Source organism: Anomaloglossus baeobatrachus, chromosome 6 (genome assembly GCF_048569485.1).
Source record: "Anomaloglossus baeobatrachus isolate aAnoBae1 chromosome 6, aAnoBae1.hap1, whole genome shotgun sequence".
NCBI lineage: Eukaryota > Metazoa > Chordata > Amphibia > Anura > Aromobatidae > Anomaloglossus > Anomaloglossus baeobatrachus.
The window spans coordinates 94580955-94600074 of NC_134358.1; the positions used below are offsets into that span (position 1 = coordinate 94580955).

General features: G+C 47.3%; 1 protein-coding gene across 2 annotated transcripts in view; it reads left to right on the forward strand.

Moving 5' to 3' along the window:
* The first annotated feature begins 12774 nt into the window (after positions 1-12774).
* The window catches only part of RMDN1 (regulator of microtubule dynamics 1), a 48148-nt gene continuing 41802 nt past the window's right edge, over positions 12775-19120 (forward strand). The window contains exon 1 of one of the 2 annotated variants that reach the window (XM_075353116.1): positions 12775-12968. In XM_075353116.1, coding sequence (XP_075209231.1) covers positions 12864-12968 — 105 coding nt within the window. In that variant the 5' untranslated portion in view covers positions 12775-12863. Of the gene's footprint in view, positions 12969-12993; positions 13058-19120 lie in introns of those variants that run through there. The other variant, XM_075353117.1, reaches the window with a different exon arrangement.

Genomic DNA, 19120 nt, shown 5'->3' on the forward strand with positions numbered 1-19120 from the left:
CTTCAGACTCTCCGAATCACAGTACTCTTTGCCTGACCTAAAAGTAGAACAAGGCTCCGCAGGCTTACAAGTCACACTAATCACAGACTGAAAGAAGATCCTGGAAATGCAATCAGTGTAGCACCATGGTAGATGCTGCACATGTATCATGCAAATATTCAGCTTCCTGAGGGGTAAGTAAATAGGAGAGCTTTATATAAAGTACATAATGGAATAAACACATAGAACCTGGGAAGACAGAGAAGCCAATTCCCTCTGACATTACAGCGTCTACAATGTCCAACTGCACAGACAAATATAAGAGCAGGAGCGGTATAGAGTTACGCTTCCGATATAAGATCAGCATAGAGCACTTTATTTAGGATTAGTCATAGCACCTTTTCTTTGTTCTCTTTATAATTTATATAGCAAATTGTTTCTCATGCTGGACCTGTGTATATGTGTGGTTCACATATTTAAGGATGTATCATTATTCCTGGTGGCGCAACTGGAGTCCTATGGACCCACGTGCCAAATTTGTACTGGGGCCCCCACCAGTATGTTGGTCAGATCTATGGGCCCATGTAAGAATGTTAGAATAAAGAAAAAAGTTCAGCTCACCGAGTTGCTGTTCACCGCTGTCTGAATGGACCCAGCGCATTAAAAGCTTGGCTGCCAAATACAGTTAGGTCCAGAAATATTTGGACAGTGACACAAGTTCTGTTATTTTAGCTGTTTACAAAAACATGTTCAGAAATACAATTATATATATAATATGGGCTGAAAGTGCACACTCCCAGCTGCAATATGAGAGTTTTCACATCCAAATCGGAGAAAGGGTTTAGGAATCATAGCTCTGTAATGCATAGCCTCCTCTTTTTCAAGGGACCAAAAGTAATTGGACAAGGGACTCTAAGGGCTGCAATTAACTCTGAAGGCGTCTCCCTCGTTAACCTGTAATCAATGAAGTAGTTAAAAGGTCTGGGGTTGATTACAGGTGTGTGGTTTTGCATTTGGAAGCTGTTGCTGTGACCAGACAACATGCGGTCTAAGGAACTCTCAATTGAGGTGAAGCAGAACATCCTGAGGCTGAAAGAAAAGAAAAAATCCATCAGAGAGATAGCAGACATGCTTGGAGTAGCAAAATCAACAGTCGGGTACATTCTGAGAAAAAAGGAATTGACTGGTGAGCTTGGGAACTCAAAAAGGCCTGGGCGTCCACGGATGACAACAGTGGTGGATGATCGCCGCATACATTCTTTGGTGAAGAAGAACCCGTTCACAACATCAACTGAAGTCCAGAACACTCTCAGTGAAGTAGGTGTATCTGTCTCTAAGTCAACAGTAAATAAGATAACTGTGGAAAGATAAGGCGCAAATAGGGTCTTACCCGGTATACACGTGGAAGTGAATACTGGCAGGTACACTCACCTGGTTCGGTTGTGCCAGTCACAACCCCTTTCAAAGCATGTAAATCACGATGTGATAGTGTGGGAGGCAGCGGTCCCGCGGTGATGAGACAATTCAAAAAGTGTAGGAAAGCAGGTTAATATACCGCGCCAAAAAATGTTAAAAGTAAATCCCTTTTCCTTTATTTTCACAGGTCTACGCCTTTCAGGGACATATCCGTCCCCTTCCTCAGGACAATGTACAGAAAATACTATCTATCTATCGATAGTATTTTCTGTACATTGTCCTGAGGAAGGGGACGGATATGTCCCTGAAACGCGTAGACCTGTGAAAATAAAGGAAAAGGGATTTACTTTTAACATTTTTTGGCTTCTGTGGTGTGGCGCGGTATATTAACCTGCTTTCCTACACTTTTTGAATTAAGTCAACAGTAAAGAGAAGACTCCATGAAAGTAAATACAAAGGGTTCTAGATGCAAACCATTCATCAATTCCAAAAATAGACAGGCCAGAGTTAAATTTGCTGAAAAACACCTCATGAAGCCAGCTCAGTTCTGGAAAAGTATTCTATGGACAGATGAGACCAAGATCAACCTGTACCAGAATGATGGGAAGAAAAAAGTTTGGAGAAGAAAGGGAACGGCACATGATCCAAGGCACACTACATCCTCTATAAAACATGGTGGAGGCAACGTGATGGCATGGGCATGCATGGCTTTCAATGGCACTGGGTCACTTGTGTTTATTGATGACATAACAGCAGACAAGAGTAGCCGGATGAATTCTGAAGTGTACCGGGATATACTTTCAGCCCGGATTCAGCCAAATGCCGCAAAGTTGATCGGACGGCGCTTCATAGTACAGATAGACAACGACCCCAAGCATACAGCCAAAGCTACCCAGGAGTTCATGAGTGCAAAAAAGTGGAACATTCTGCAATGGCCAAGTCAATCACCAGATCTTAACCCAATTAAGCATGCATTTCACTTGCTCAAATCCAGACTTAAGACGGAAAGACCCACAAACAAGCAAGAGCTGAAGGCTGCGGCTGTAAAGGCCTGGCAAAGCATTAAGAAGGAGGAAACCCAGCGTTTGGTGATATCCATGGGTTCCAGACTTAAGGCAGTGATTGCCTCCAAAGGATTCGCAACAAAATATTGAAGATAAAAATTTTTTTTTTGGGTTTGGTTTATTTGTCCAATTACTTTTGACCTCCTAAAATGTGGAGTGTTTGTAAAGAAATGTGTACAATTCCTACAATTTCTATCAGATATTTTTGTTCAAACCTTCAAATTAAACGTTACAATCTGCACTTGAATTCTGTTGTAGAGGTTTCATTTCAAATCCAATGTGGTGGCATGCAGAGCCCAACTTGCGAAAATTGTGTCACTGTCCAAATATTTCTGGACCTAACTGTATACGATATAAGAAAAAATCCAGCGCAGTCCTCAAAGGGTAGACTTTAAAATCATCGGCGTTTGTTTATGAAAATCCAATAAAAAACAATAGTGTGCAAAGCGGTCAGCAGGAGGATACAGGTTATAAGGACCCCATAGAACTACGCGTTTCGACACATAGTCTTACTCATGTTCATTGGAACATGAGTAAGACTATGTGTCGAAACGTGTAGTTCTATGGGGTCCTTATAACCTGTATCCCCTGTATTTTCCTGCTGACCGCTTTGCACACTATTGTTTTTTTTGGGATTTTCATAAATAAACGCCGATGATTTTAAAGTCTACACTTTGAGGACTGCGCTGGATTTTTTCTTATATCATGTAAGAATTTTAAGCCAATTTCCACCAATATGAAACAGATGGAAAAACAGGCACTTCATCTAAATCAAGTGAATATTAAAGGGAACCTGTCAGCAGAATTTTCACAATTAAACTAAAAGAATCCCCTTCTGCAGCTCCTGGGCTGCATTCTAGAAAGGTTCATCTTGCTATTGTGCCCCCTTTGAGACCTAAATAAACACTTTATTCTTACCTTTTTGTATGCTAATATGGTTTTATGGTCACGGGGGTGGGCTCTTTTTCGTCCGTTAATCCCCCTCCTGCCACTGTACGCCGTCCCCCATTGCTCATTTACATACATGAGGACGCCCTCCTCATGTAACTGTGTCCTCCCTAGGTCTTGCACATGCCCAGTGGCACTTTCACGGGACTGAGCACTGTGCAAAGTGTGAACGCTGGTGAGGTGATTGCGCAGGCGCAATATTATGGGCGGCGCTGTGAGTCATCAGCAGCGTCATCCAAGTACCCGCCCATAATCTCGTGCCCGCGCTTTTCCCTCTGCCTCCACTGTTATGCGCAAGCGCTGGCCATATGAACCACGTTACCTATGGAAGATTTCAACTACTGATTGAGTGAGATCAAACATTTTTATATGTATGTATTTGTATATGCTTTTGTGTTATTGCACTGTATTTTCACTTTGTGCTTTGGTTTATGCTCCAGCATATTTGAATATTAAAAAAGTATATTTTAATACTTCATATCTTAATATTCCCAAGTAATAAGGTACCCAATTCTGACCCCTATCTTATAATAATGTCCCCGTCCTATATTCATGTCTTAATCCTGTCCTTTGTCCTGATACCAATCTTGTAGTTATGCCTCCAGCCTGGCCCCACCATGTAATGATACCCCCGCCCAGATTCATTCCTGTAAAAATATTCCATGTCCTGTAATAATGTCCCCCATCCTTGGCACTATCCTGTAATAATATCCCCCATCCTGTTATAATGGCTCCTTCCTGGATTCTGTATTGAATAATGTCTCCCAGCCTGGTCCCCCATTTTATAATAATGGCCACAATCCTGTAATAATGCCCTTGCCCCTTACTGTAATAATGTAAGAAAAGGGGACGATGGAGGGCATCAGCTCAAATATAAGAAGGGATCTCCACAGATACTTAAAGTAGACATATAATAAAGAAGGGAAAGAAAGTGTCATAAAAGCGGGATCACCATAAATATAATTTTTATTGTGCAAAAAATAAATACAAACATCCCAATAAAAGGGCAAAAAACACCAAGAAAGTTAAAAACGCTTACAATGCATAGTGGAAGATCATAACACCCAAAGTTCTGGTAAATAAGCACGCAATGAAAGTATTATGCACTTAAATCATGGTAAGCAGGCAGTAGCAAAAAAAACATACAAAAGTTGTTATAGCAGCACAAAGTACAAAGCCAATAGAACCAATGAAATACACAGCAATACAGACTAAAGAGTACTTTACACACAACGATATCACTAACAATCTATCGTCGGGGTCACGGTGTTCGTGACGCACATCCGGCGTCGTTAGCGACATCGCAGCGTGTGACTAAAAGGAGCGACGATTAACGATCACAAAAACGTCAAAAATCGTTGATACGTCGCTCCTTTTCATAATATCGTTGGTGGTGCATCCCGCTGGTTGTTCGTCGTTTTTGCGGCATCACACATCGCTATGTGTGACACCGCAGGAATGACGAACATCTCCTAACCTGCGTCCACCGGGAATGAGGAAGTAAGGAGGTGGGAGGCATGTTCCGGCCGCTCATCTCCTCACCTCCTCTGCTATGGGGCGGCCGCTTAGTGACGCCGCAGTGACACCGAACGAACCGCCCCCTTAAAGGTGAAATTGTTCGGTGTCTCCAGCGGCGTCGCTAAGCAGGTATGTGTGTGTGACGCTGCCGTAGCGATATTGTTCGCTACGGCAGCGATCACCCCCATGATGAAACAGCGACGTGGGTGGGTGCTATCGCGCACGACATCGCTAGTGATGTCGCAGCGTGTAAAGCACCCTTAACACTCCAGAAGGTATAGGGGCATGTGCAGGAGTACCTAAATTGATATATAAAACAACAATAACTGCTGCTCTAGACATTCTGCAATTACACATTATCCACTGGTACATTTATTATAACTACTACCATCTATGCCAGTAAATCATTCACACTTGATGCAGCAAATGCTTCAGACTAGGCCTTGATATCTGCATGGTAATGTAGGTTCTGTCTTCTTCTCATCTGTCCTTCAATAACTCCAAAGAAGCTCCCGGAAGTCGTTTGTGCCCCTAAGAGCACAGTTGCCTATTTTAAGCTCACCATAAAAGGTTCTAACATTGTTAGACCTTAAATAACAGCACACGACAATCGTATAAGCTGTAAGAAAAAAGAGAATTAAATTCGCAGCCAACATATATTACCCCATATATCACAATTTCCTCTATATCATTTGCGGATGGACTTGACATATTAACAGTCTTCACCTTTAGCTTCGTTCCAACAGAGGTCTGCAAACCTTGGTGTCACGGTTCCGCCTCCCCATCTACATGGCTAGGGGGCGGAGCCTTCTCCCGGGCCTCACGTCCGGAGCATGGATGCTTTAAAAACTGACATCTCCAGTGAAACAGCGCCGGCTATAAGCTTAGTGCTGCTTTGCCTGTGATTGCTGGTCCTGTAAGTGTTATCCTGATCCGTCTGTGCTTTTTCCCCCGTGCCCTGTCTGTGTTCCGTCCCCTAGTCGTCCACCCATTCCTCTGTCCCCTCTCCTACCTCCCCATTCAGTTGCTTCCTCTGGTACTGACCTCGACTCAGCTTCTGCTCTTTCCTCCGGTCCTCCTTCTGACCGTACTGTGCTTGACCCGGGGCCCGCTTGACCATTCCTTGCACGCCCTGAAGCTCTGCTCCCCAACTGTGCTGTGAGGCAGTCTACGAGCACACATTGTGTATCTACTTCCTGGTTCTTGTTGCTCCGTGTAGTGTCTTCTGCTGCAGAGCTCCGGCTCCCCCTGGTGGCAGCTTGACACTTGGTAGTTGCTAGACCCAGGACTTCTTTTTCTGCTACTTTTCCCATGATATGACCAACACCCATACCAGTACATGTATTACTTCAGATATAACATGTTCTTCTACATCACTCACCCTATACTGAGTGCTCTCACATAAACAAAATACATACAGTATTCAATAGTCAAACATGAAGGGAATGATAACAGTCTTCACCTATATCTGGCATAGACCCTGGTAGTCATTTGCCCCAGGACTTCATTATTATCTTTGTATGGGCAACAGTTCCCATCATGAGACCGACATCCATACCAATCCATGCACTACCTTATTCTCCTACATTACTTACCACATAAATATTATTGTCCCATGTACACCACAGTCAGTAGTCAAACATGATGGGAATGATAACAGTCTTCACCTTTATTTAATTTTCTCACAAGTATAAGAATTTTATATTTCTGGAACTATTTTGACTAGATATGTCCAGCCTCACTCAATTCATTTTCATTGAGTGAGGCCATGCATGTCTAGTCAGCACGTGATCACATGTATGTAAATCGCATACTTGCGGTTTCGTGACCTCTCACTCTCACCGGTAGCGCAAGAGAATCCTGACAGCGTGCCGTTTTCGCACTGTGAGAACTCAGAAGTCTGCAGTCACATAGAGTGACTGCAGATTTTCATCTCAAATCTGGACAACCCCTTTACTTATACAATTAAGCAGTGCAGCACAATCCTAGCAGCATGTAATATACTCCATGTTAAGATTCAGCTCTGCTCGCTAGTTCCAGCAGTCATCATGTCGCGGGCGGGGAGGGGACGCTGCGCTCACCACGCTCGGGTCCGGCGCTGCTGCTGCTCGGTGGCTCGAGCGGTGGGCCGGATCCGGGGACTCGAGCGGCGCTCCTCGCCCGTGAGTGAAAAGGGTGGTTTGTTGGGGTTTGGGATGTCGGTTCGTGACGCCACCCACGGTGTGTGGTGAGGTTGGGGCACCACCGCTGCTCTGTACGGGGATCCCGGGAGCGATGACAGGGAGCAGCTGGGATGTTTCTCTCCCCTCCATGGGTAGGGGGATTTTGGTAGTCCTGGGGCCCGGAGTTATTGACGGCTGCGGCGGTCACTCCCGGTCGGTTGGCGGTAACGGTCTCTCCCTGCACCGGTGTTATGTTCTCGGCCCCGATGGCTTCCTACCGGTAACCCGCTCCCCAGCGGTGTGTTGGCTAAGGGAGCCCCTTTTGTTGCCCGCAGGCTCTGGCCCTGGAAGCTCTAGTTCTGGCGGTAGCTTTATGTCCCTCACGGTTTGGATGGTTGCCTTCAGTCGGGTCTTTATTGCTGGGAAACCCCGGAGGTTCCCGTCGCTGACGGATTTGACCGGTTTAACGGCGACTCCTAGCCTGGTCGGGGTCCTGGCGGGCCACCGCCCGTCCCCGGTCCTTATGGTTGTGCGTCAATCTGCCTCTCCTGCAGACGGTCACCACCGTCTGCCAACCTTGCTGTATGTGCCCGGGCCCCTTTCCCGGACACGGTCAGTCTGCTCCTCCACTACTACCTCCTTCAGCTTCAAACTCTCCTACTCGACTCAACTGCCTTTCTTTCCCACCTCCAGGACTGTGAACTCCTCAGTGGGAGGAGCCAACCACCTGGCTCCGCCCCACATGGTGTGGACATCAGCCCCTGGAGGGAGGCAACAAGGATTTGTGTGTGTGTGGCTGGTGTGCCTAACCGGGGTGTGGGGTGTGTTGTTCCAGTACCTGTGCCGTCCTGGCTTGTCCAGGGCGTCACATTCCCCCTTGGTTAAACGCAGACCGTCCGCGGTCTGCTCGTCCATCACCGGTTTTATTTTTGTTAACTGTAAAAGGTAGAAAAACGGTAAAACATGTAAAACACAACATAAGCTTTTCTTTATAACTTCCCATAACGGGAGGCACGGTACTTTTAACGTTACAAACGGTAGTCAATTTTATTAACGGTACGGCTTCCGCTCTCCCCCCGCCCAAACAACCTGGCCCTGATGCTGCCCCAGTCCAGAACCAAATTGCCCGAGCGGGTACGGTCTCTTTCAGGGGAACCCACGTCCATGGGGAACCCCTGAACCCCCGGAGGATTGCCACCGGTTACGGTAGTGGCGGGCCTGGGCCATCCCTTTCCTCCAGGCCCATCCTCCCAAATCAGCCTCTCCGGAGGCGGCAACGGTATAAGCCAACATTTTTATTTACATTACACAAGTTTGTGGTTGCCCTGCAAGTTCTCTGGCTTGTCCGTAAGCAGTTCCTTACGCAACGGTTGCAGAAAGTCCCAACAGGGACTAGTTGCCGGCAACGGCCGGTTAAATCACGGTGTTAATCTGGTCACAGTTCGGTTGATTATACTTTACTTATCATTCGGTTACATTTAACGGTGCTGATCGTCCCAACGGGGACAACTTGCGGCGGAGGACCGCTGCCATCACTGCTCGCTTTCATCTTCTTCACTCGGCCCCGGGTGGAAAAACACGGGTACCAGCTCCTCCAGCGCATAGCAGGCGCGACGAGGGAGGGATGCGCGGTATCCATTATTTCCGTTCCTTGGGATGTAAGTGGCCTCCATGCCACACACGGCGACGACTCCCTCGTCCTCCGAGACAGGTTCGGTGTCAGGCCCGGAGTCGCTATCGTCCGTGCCTGCGCCAGGTGGGTTGCCGCCAACTGCCGCAGTCTCCGGGCTCGACACTTTTTCTGCTGCCGTTACAGGGGGCCGCAAGCTAGATGGACCAGCGGTGGCGGGGTGCGCAGGCAGGGAAGACGTAGGCAGGATGGGGGCCAGGGGCAGACCGGGCCCCCCAGCCGCAGTGGCCGGTCCCTCTGGGACATAGGGGCGTGGGTTATTCACCAGCTCCTCCATCGCAGCCTCCATTCCGTATACCCGAGTGACCGCAGCAAGCTCCTCCACCTCCGCGGTACACTGCTCCATCAGCAGACATATCTGACCCCGGTAACGTCGGCAGACCCCTGCCACGCGGGCTCTGATCCATGCCGCCGTTCCGGGCACCGACTCCGGGACCTCTGCGCGGTTGGGCGGGAAGGACATGTCGGCAGTGGTTTCTTCCGGGAACCGGAATCTGGCTGCAGAGTCCTGGCGTCCCTGCGTTTATAGCCGCGGTTTACATGCGGCCAGACGCCATCCGTGCCCCCTTGGTCTCTTTTCGGCACCTCCTCTTCAGGGGCGGAGCTTTGGCTTTCGCGCCTCCGCTGCTCGGGAAGATGCTCGAGCGGGGACTCTTTGCGCCCAAAATGGCGGCTACTGAAAATTTTTGGCCGGACCCTCCGGCGGGACACAAGGCGTACCTCTACCAGACGGCAGAGCGGTAGGATCCTGTTCGTGACGCCAAGTTGTCGCGGGAGGGGAGGGGACGCTGCGCTCACCACGCTCGGGTCCGGCGCTGCTGCTGCTCGGTGGCTCGAGCGGTGGGCCGGATCCGGGGACTCGAGCGGCGCTCTTCGCCCGTGAGTGAAAAGGGTGGTTTGTTGGGGTTTGGGATGTCGGTTCGTGACGCCACGCACGGTGTGTGGTGAGGTTGGGGCACCACCGCTGCTCTGTACGGGGATCCCGGGAGCGATGACAGGGAGCAGCTGGGATGTTTCTCTCCCCTCCGTGGGTATTGGGATTTTGGTAGTCCTGGGGCCCGGAGTTATTGTCTGTTTGGTGGATTGCGGTGCCTGGCCAGGTGCAGGGTCGCGGGGCAGCGCAGTGCCAGACGGCACGGTGGTACTTACTCAGCCAGTAACGCACACGGAGTCTCTTGTAAAACAAACGGCTGGATGGACGAGTCCCACAGACGGCTGCGGCGGTCACTCCCGGTCGGTTGGCGGTAACGGTCTCTCCCTGCACCGGTGTTATGTTCTCGGCACCGATGGCTTCCCACCGGTAACCCGCTCCCCAGCGGTGTGTTGGCTAAGGGAGCCCCTTTTGTTGCCCGCAGGCTCTGGCCCTGGGAGCTCTAGCTCTGGCGGTAGCTTTATCTCCCTCACGGTTTGGATGGTTGCCTTCAGTCGGGTCTTTATTGCTGGGAAACCCCGGAGGTTCCCATCGCTGACGGATTTGACCGGTTTAACGGCGACTCCTAGCCTGGTCGGGGTCCGTAGGCCCTGCCGGATGGTGCTGGCTTCTCTTCGCTCCCCGGTCTGGTACTGGCGGGCCACCGCCCGTCCCTGGTCCTTACGGTTGTGCGCCAATCTGCCTCTCCTGCAGACGGTCACCACCGTCTGCCAACCTTGCTGTATGTGCCCGGGCTCCTTTCCCGGACACGGTTAGTCTGCTCCTCCACTACTACCTCCTTCAGCTTCAAACTCTCCTACTCGACTCAACTGCCTTTCTTTCCCGCCTCCAGGACTGTGAACTCCTCAGTGGGAGGAGCCAACTGCCTGGCTCCGCCCCACCTGGTGTGGACATCAGCCCCTGGAGGGAGGCAACAAGGATCTGTGTGTGTGTGGCTGGTGTGCCTAACCGGGGTGTGGGGTGTGTTGTTGCAGTACCTGTGACGTCCTTGCTTGTCCAGGGCGCCACAATCACATGGCCACTCCACTCATATGTGATTTTCATACTTGCATGTGACAACTAGCTTTTCTTCCTACTTTTCTCTTTGAACATCAAAAAAATTATTAAGAGCAGTTCATCAAGTGACTAAAGGGCACTTTACCTGCTGCGATATCGGTACTGATATCGCTAGCGAGTGTACCCGCCCCCGTCAGTTGTGCGTCATGGGCAAATTGCTGCCCGTGGCACACAACATCGCTAACACCCGTCACACGGACTTACCTTCCCTGCGACGTCACTGTGGCTGGCGAACCGCCTTCTTTCTAAGGGGTGGTTCGTGCGGCGTCACAGCGACGTCACACGGCAGCCGTCCAATAGCAGAGGAGGGGCGGAGATGAGCGGGCGGAATATCCCGCCCACCTCCTTCCTTCCTCATTGCCGGTGGATGCAGGTAAGGAGATGTTCGTCGTTCCTGCGGTGTCACACATAGCGATGTGTGGTGCTGCAGGAATGACGAACAACCAGCGGCATGCACCACCAACGATATTATGAAAAGGAGCGACGTGTCAACGATCAACGATTTTTGACGTTTTTGCGATCGTTGATCGTCGGCTCCTAGCTGTCACACGCTGCGATGTCGCTAATGACGCCGGATGTGCGTCACAAACACCGTGACCCCGACAATATATCGTTAGCGATGTTGCAGCGTGTAAAGCATCCTTAAGTGTGCAAATCACATATGAATGATTGGTCGCATGGAGGGGTGCCAAACTGAATTCTTGCCACTGATGCTTTAAAGCCAAGATACACCTCTGTCTATGTTTGCTTTTTATCTGCAACAGTTCCAATCAGGAGATAAATTTCCTTATCTACACATAACAATACAAGTCACATGCAAAAAATTTGCATACCAAGTTTATCCAAAGTATATACTGTAAAATATATCTAAGTACTGTAAAGACATTCCACAGCCACATGAAAGGATTATAATCCACACATAATAATAATAATAATAATAATAATAAAAATCTTTATTTCTATAGCGCCAACATATTCCGCAGCGCTTTACAATTCAGGAGGATCATATATAAACAAATAAGAGTTATAGAAAATACAATATTTAGAGTATGGAAGTACAACTCGTCTCGCAAAAAAACAAATCCTCACATGGCAATATTGACAGAAAATTAAAAAAAAGTTATGGCTCTTGGAAGAAAAGGAGGAAAAACGAAAAATCGCCAGGGGGTGAAGGGGTTAATCAATATTTGTAGGCTATGAAGCTTTTTTTGGCAGTGACACAGGTTGCGTGGCCAAAGCTTGCTGCGTGCCTACTGGTTTTGACCTGATCAGTTGCATTATGCTGCAAGGTAGTGATCTGTGGGCCACTGTGACGTCCACACAGCAGTGAGCTGTGAGCTCTGCATGTGACGTCCACACAGCAGTGGACGCAGCACAGAGGAAGGAGCTGATTGGCGCGCGCCTGTGACCCCGGAAGTGCAGGCGCCGGCAGTTCCGGGGTCAATCAGCTCCCTGTGCTCGGCGGCCACAAAAAAAAAATGTAAAAAAAAAAAAAAAAAAAAAAATAATTTTTTTTTTTTTTTTTTTTTGCTGCCAGAAGGTGCCGCCCCTCACAATCTGCCGCCCTAGGCACCGGACCACGGGTGCCTAATGGTAAATACGGCCCTGTCTGTGGCCACTAGTCCTGTGCCTGTGGCTACACTGTGTCCCAAGATTGAGGGGTCACAGCCCAGCTAATGACTAAAGAGAAAGTGGGCAATTTGTCTGGAGCAACCAATCAAAATCCTGCTCTCATTTTTTCAAAGGTGTATTTGGTATGAAATGTGTGTGCTGATCGGTTGCCCCAGTTTTCCTTTGATTAAATTCCATTAAGAGGACCTTACAATAAGAATGAAAACCAGAAGTCCCAGCAGCACTAAACTGCAGTAAAAAGATATCAGAAGCGAAAGACAAATCCCAGCATGCCTTTATTATAACAGGAGTCACCGCATCCAGGACACATGACGGAACTACACGCCCCAGCAGCCCTCACTCCTTCCCCTGGAGCCGCCGTCACCATGTGACCGTGACGTCACCCAAGGTCCTGTACCTGCCTCGGATATAGGCGGAGGAATGAGCACAGAGCGGAGGATTCCTGCGGAGAGGAGCGGACGGAGAGGATGGCGGCGGCGCGGAGCGCGGGGCTCGGCTGGGGACTGCGCTTCCTCGGCGGCCGGGGCACCGGAGTGACGGGCAGGAGCTGCTCCCGGGCCGTGTGCACTCATGTAAGAGGTCAGGGGGTCACTGCACGACCACTCCCAGCATGCACCGAGTGCGGCAGAGAATGCTGGGAGGTGTAGTTTCTCAGTACAAGGTATATATGTACAAGGTCACCTGTGGCTAACAGAGCTATAAGTCCCAGGCTGCTCTGTGGTATTGCACGGACAGTAGGCTCTGTGTCATCGCTTATCACAATCACTTTCCCTTCATGCCTTTTCCGGCTGGGCTATGAGGGGTTAATGACCCAGACTGGGGAAAACAATTGCCGATGATTCTCCGTCTATTTTTGAGTTTTTGGAAACAGCATTTGTTATATATTATATATATATGTTTATTATATATATATGTTTATTATATATATATGTTTATAATATTAATATATATATATATATATATATATATATATATATATATATATATATATATATATATATATATATATATATAAAAAAATTTATTGTTGCTTTTCAATAGTTTTTGTTTTGTATTTTTCTCCCTATTAGATTTTATTGTAGGACACGTTGCATTTCCCCCAGTATCAATGCATTATGGACTGAATAACTGTTTATTGAATGTCTATGGGGAGGATTAGAAAAGCTGAGATCCTGTGGATTGTGGGCTCTTTGAAGTGTATATCACCATCGTCTTCTTAAAATCTCCCCCCCAGAAAAAAAAAGCAAAAAAAAAACAAAACAAAAAAACCCAGAAAACACCGCTGCTGTCAGTCGGTGCCTAGTGTCACATGGGTGGTGCGAGGATATCTAGTACTGTACAGAGGGGCTGAGGAGACCTCGCTCACAGTGTGGATTTAATTTGGATTTTAGAGCAAAAATCTCTAAAATCCACAATCTCCACCTCTTACGTGTGGATAGAGGATTATACCACCATCCAAAAATTCTGCTCAGATCTTTCCAAGTGCCCGAGAGAGGAGTGCTGCCTCCAGAGTACGGGCCGCAGCATAGACCATAGAGTTACAGGGGTTATCCAAACCAGGAACAGGCAGGTGGCTGCTGACAGTCAGGGCGGTCACAGAATGCTCCTGCTGGTGATCCTGCCCAACTGGGGGGCTCGTGCTTGCCCCCTGTCAGCAGAGCAGTCTGGAAGAAGAATATGTTTTGACATGGAGCTGCTGAATCGCCGTTTGGAGCCATTAGCGATCGCTATGAGCCAGCGACTGGTACAGCAGGCAGCTAGTGGCCTCTGTTAGCAACTACCTGCCTGTCCACTTTTAAAGCGTTTTTCCCATGAACAAAGTTGATTTTAATCAATAGATTTTGGAATAATAATAATTTCCACAATTAGATGTGTTTTTAAAGAAAATAAACAAAAATGTTCCTGTGCTGAGATAATCTTATAAATGTGCCACTGCTAGGTACTGTGTAATGGCCGTGTCTGACAGTACAGGGACATGGTCTAATCACACCACATCTCCTGGGCCAGGGAGGAAAGAGGAAACAAGAGTATACAGACATTACAGCATGGGATCATAGCGGATTCTTTCTTTGAGGTAAAATATTTTTTAAAAACAGGCAGTGAAATGTTTTACCTCACAGAAAGAATCCGCTTTCATCCCGTGCTGTACTGTCTGTATACACTATTTTACTTCCTGTCCTGCCCAGGTGATGTGGTATGATTAGAACACTAAGGCTATGTCCGCACGCTGCATTGTGGCTTGACAATGAAACCGCACACTTTTGACAAATGTAAACACTGCGTTCGACAGAGAGCATGCGTTTTGACCGCGTTTTCCTTACGTTTTGGACAGTGCGTTTTGAGATTGAGAAGTCAATGGGTCGAAATTGTTCATAAAACGCAATGAAGAAGTGACATGCTGCTTTTTTTTGTTTGTTTTTTTTTTATGCAAGGATTTTGACAAATATTTGTCAAACCAAACTCTGCCTAAAAATCAGCAACGTGCAGTTGGAAATTTTGATTTCTCATAGACTTTGCTGGAGAAGCAAAACCCATGCATTTTGTCATTGTCACGGTGCAGTTTAAGACGCAACCAAAACGCAACGTGCGGACATGGCCTTACAGATGTCAAACAAGGAGTAAAGAGGTTGTCCATTAATTATTAATAATAATAATAATATTTTTTTTCTTACTAGGTTTAAAGATGTTTTCGATGAACAAAGTTGAATTTTAATCAATAATTTTGGAGTAATAATATTTTCCACAATTGGATGTGGTTAATGAAAAATCTACACTTATTAATGTGCCTCTGCTTTTTTGCAGTTCCACTGCACTTGAATTTTTTTTCCCCCTTTTCCGGTACAATATGGGGCAGAATGAATGGTGTCATTCAAAAGTACAACTCGTCCTGCAAAAAAACAAGCCCTGATATGGCTATATTGACGGAAATGTAAAAAAAAAATTCTGGCTCTTGGAAGAAGGGGAGTAAAAAAGGAAAGACCGCCCGGGGGTAACGGGGTTAAGCAGGAGCATGTGAGGACTAGAGACACAGTTGTTAGGTGTTTGGAGAGTTTGCAGTGCAACCTGTGACTACATATAGGTGAGGAGCCCGGGGCTTTGTTATCCTGTACAGGCTGCACATGCTCCATCGTCTACATCAGACCTTTAAAGCACCACTCCAGCGGGTTTGAGTTTTTTTTTTGTTTTTTTTAGCTCAGTGTTTTAAATGTAAGTCTCCTGCCCCATCTTAAGTTTTCATACTTTACACACACCCCTCCAGGGTGATTTCCCGGAATCAGTAGTTGCATCACAAGGTCTCAATGCAAGTCTGAGAGCCAGGACAAGGCTCTCATAGATTTGTATTGAGTTGTGACCTCCGTTGCGCTCCATGAAACACTGGAGCTACCAGCAGGTCACAAATCATCAGAAACAGTCTGTAACGGTTAGATGAAGCCTCCAGAAGGGGAGCATAAGACAGGGGGCAGGGGACTGAGATGTAAAACACTAGTCTAGCAGGGCAATACAAAGACCCAACCCCACTCTCCACCGGAGTGGTGCTTTAACCCTATACAGATAAATTTGAGAAGAGCTCAGGATTGGGGTACTAGCTATCTGAGCTGTACAGGGGATCACCTGCTAGGTGTGCAGGCCGGTGCTGATTTTTAGCAGCTCTTTTTCCCTGCATCTTCCTTTTGTCAGCTCCGGCTGGTAAAATAAAAGTTGATAAAATATCGCTGGGGAATATCTGTATAACAGCAGAGTGCCCCTTCGCCTCCACTCTACGCCCTCAACAACAGCAAAAATGTCCTTTCCTTCTCTCATTTAGTATTAGCCTCTGACCTTCGTGTCATGAAAACGTCCAAATACATCTTATAGACAAAGCGTGCAATCTCCAGCCTAAAAGAGGTTCTTCAGCAGCAGACTCGTGCTTCATCACTGATAAAAATCTAAATGAATGTTGTCATGAACCGGGGGGAAGTAACTCAGACGTCCTACGCTCGGTCGAGGACCTGTCAGTCTGTGACGAAACCGCACCTAGAAGCACCACCCTGACATCTGTAGTACGTCAGAGCCACGCGATACGACCTAGTCACTTCCGCCTACACACGACGTTCCACGCCACCAAGAGCACAATGCAACACTGACACCTCCTGTCCCCGTGGGCACAGAGCGGGAGACAGCAGGCTGCGCGACACCCAGCTTTCCCACAACCTGACCGGTTGCCAGAACGTTTCCACTAGCCACAGTGGAAAATGGCCTGTACAGTAGTCTGCCACCAATTCCTTGTTGTATATAAGCCTGGTCTGTTAACAGAATTATATCGGGCCAGAAACCAGCCCAGGTAGTGTGTAATGTTAAACCAAGTGCACGAACATGGGATTCGTGGATCAAGATAAAAGAAACACCTCAAAATTAAATTATAAATTTAACAGCCTTAAGGGCTCACTAGATAATACAATATATACAAGATGGAATTTACAGATATGTCAGAAGTAGATTTACTGATAAGTTATGGTTACAAACATATACACAGCTGGATCAGTTACCTTGTTCCTTTTATGATTAGGCCTGGTGCTGGCTTCCACAGGGGAGGCGCTGTGGAGCCATGGGTTTTCCTAGGACTCCTCAAACATGTATCACATGTTCAGAGAAGAACACTCACAAAATGTCCACTTTCATATCTATGAACCTATGTACCTCCCGTGTACCATCCCACTTTGTGACCTAAGACTGCGCTGGACATGAGCTGTGTCTTTAGTTTCCAGAAAGTTATGAATTAGCAGTTTTCTCCATATCTCCACCTCTGAGCATCTCTCGCGGAAGATATGACCATCATATTTCCAGTTATTTGATATATCCATAGTTATGAAACATGATAATTCTGTGGGCTGATATATTCATAGTTATGAAACATGATAGCGGGCTTCCCATGCTAAGTTATTAATTTTGAGCTGAGCCACACATTGCACTATTAATAAAAAATGTGTGATATGCGTCTCGTCGTCATGAAGCCGAAAATGTACCTGCCCTGTAAGTGGGAGAGCAAAGTGCTCCCTAATATTGTAACTCTTACACAGGAGCGTCAAAGTATAGGCTTATTGTTTGAAGCTGGTTGTAAAACTTGTAGATGCCCACCCATCTCCATGGCTGAATACTCTTGACAGCAGTGGAGCTGCTCGGGCTTCTTTAGTCTTGATTGGATTTGTCACCTGGATATTTGTCGACCAGATTTGGGGAATTCCTTGCCGCAGGGCAGGGGGTGTGTAAATGAACAGTGACAGCTGACTGTCATATGAATGTCATATTCCTCATCATAATTCATACAAACGTCCTAGTATAGTTTGATTCTCATCTGCTCAGATAATCCTATTTCATGGTTCTCTCTTCACATTTGTTCTGTCGGCACATTTTGGAGGTGGCTGACTGTCTCCGCCAAAATGACAGCCCCCTTCATATCTACAAGAATTACTACCAGTCATCCTGCATACAACCAGCAATACTTATGACATTTATTCAAGTAACATGGAAAAACCTAATTCAGGAAAACCCCTGGATCAAATCCGCAGAGAAATCAGTCAGTCCTAGTTGCAGATTTGCTCGTTTGTGAAAGGCTGAAGCCACAGCAAGCGACGGCAAATCTTCATCTAATTCTGTAATTGTGCAGATTCTGCATCAGATTCATTAAAGAAAAAGTGTAAAATTATGAAGTATTGCAGCATAGGGTCTTGTTTATTGTTCCTTTCCTGGAAGATAAAATTGAAGTCAATTGTTATACAACTGATAAAAGAAGAGAAAATGCAGACGTACGCCAGGACGATATTGTCTGAACAAGGCTTGTCAGCATTATGCACCACGATCATCCCAGCAAAGACATATGTAGGCGAATGTTCCAGCCCGCAGCATCTCCATAGCTGTGAACTGGGACACGTCAGGTGCTGCCGCATTGTTCAGTGCCAGGAGATCCGCTGTAACCCTGGACGTTGGAATTATGCAAGTACACCGGCTCCTCTCAGCTGATAACAGGAGATATGGCCTGCCTGTGGTAGTAGTCATTATGGCGGCAGTGTCATTGCCCTCTCTGGGCTTACGATACTGTTTTCAATTCCATGTTCTTCAGGCCCCGCACATAGCAATTAAATCTAGATGTGCTTCTCCTTGGCCCTGCAGGTTTTCCGTACTGGTCTATGTATATAACCTCTGGTCAATGGGCCGGAAACCCATCCAAACCCAGCACCCTCATGCCATGCTGCTTCAGAAAACCCATTCTGCAGGATAGGGGGAAAGAAAATATTCCTTTCTCGCCTTTTCATTGGGGGACACAGACAGTGGGTATTATGGTGTCTACAGGGGAGGCGTGACACTAGATTTGAAAGTGTTAGCTCCTCCCCCCACAGCATATAACCTAGCTAGGCAGGAAACTAGCTCAGTTTTTTTTCTAGTGTCAGCAGGGAGGCTGACATGTCTGGCCTGAGCCCAGGCCAGCTTATTTTATTTATTTATTTTGTTTGTTTTTTCTTATTCTATTTTTGACTATGGGGCAATACCAGGGTGCCTTGCCACCCTCGTTATCCCCCGCTTACGGGCAGAGGAAACCTGTCGTGCACAAGCCATCAGTCTCCCCTCGCGCCCAAGTGGTCGGGTCTGCGTACCCCTCCAGGCTCCCTGGAAGCACCTCACAGCAAGGTAGCTCCAGAGGGCTAACAGAGCCGAGGACCTGCTTCAACCTTGAGCCGAAGATGCATCC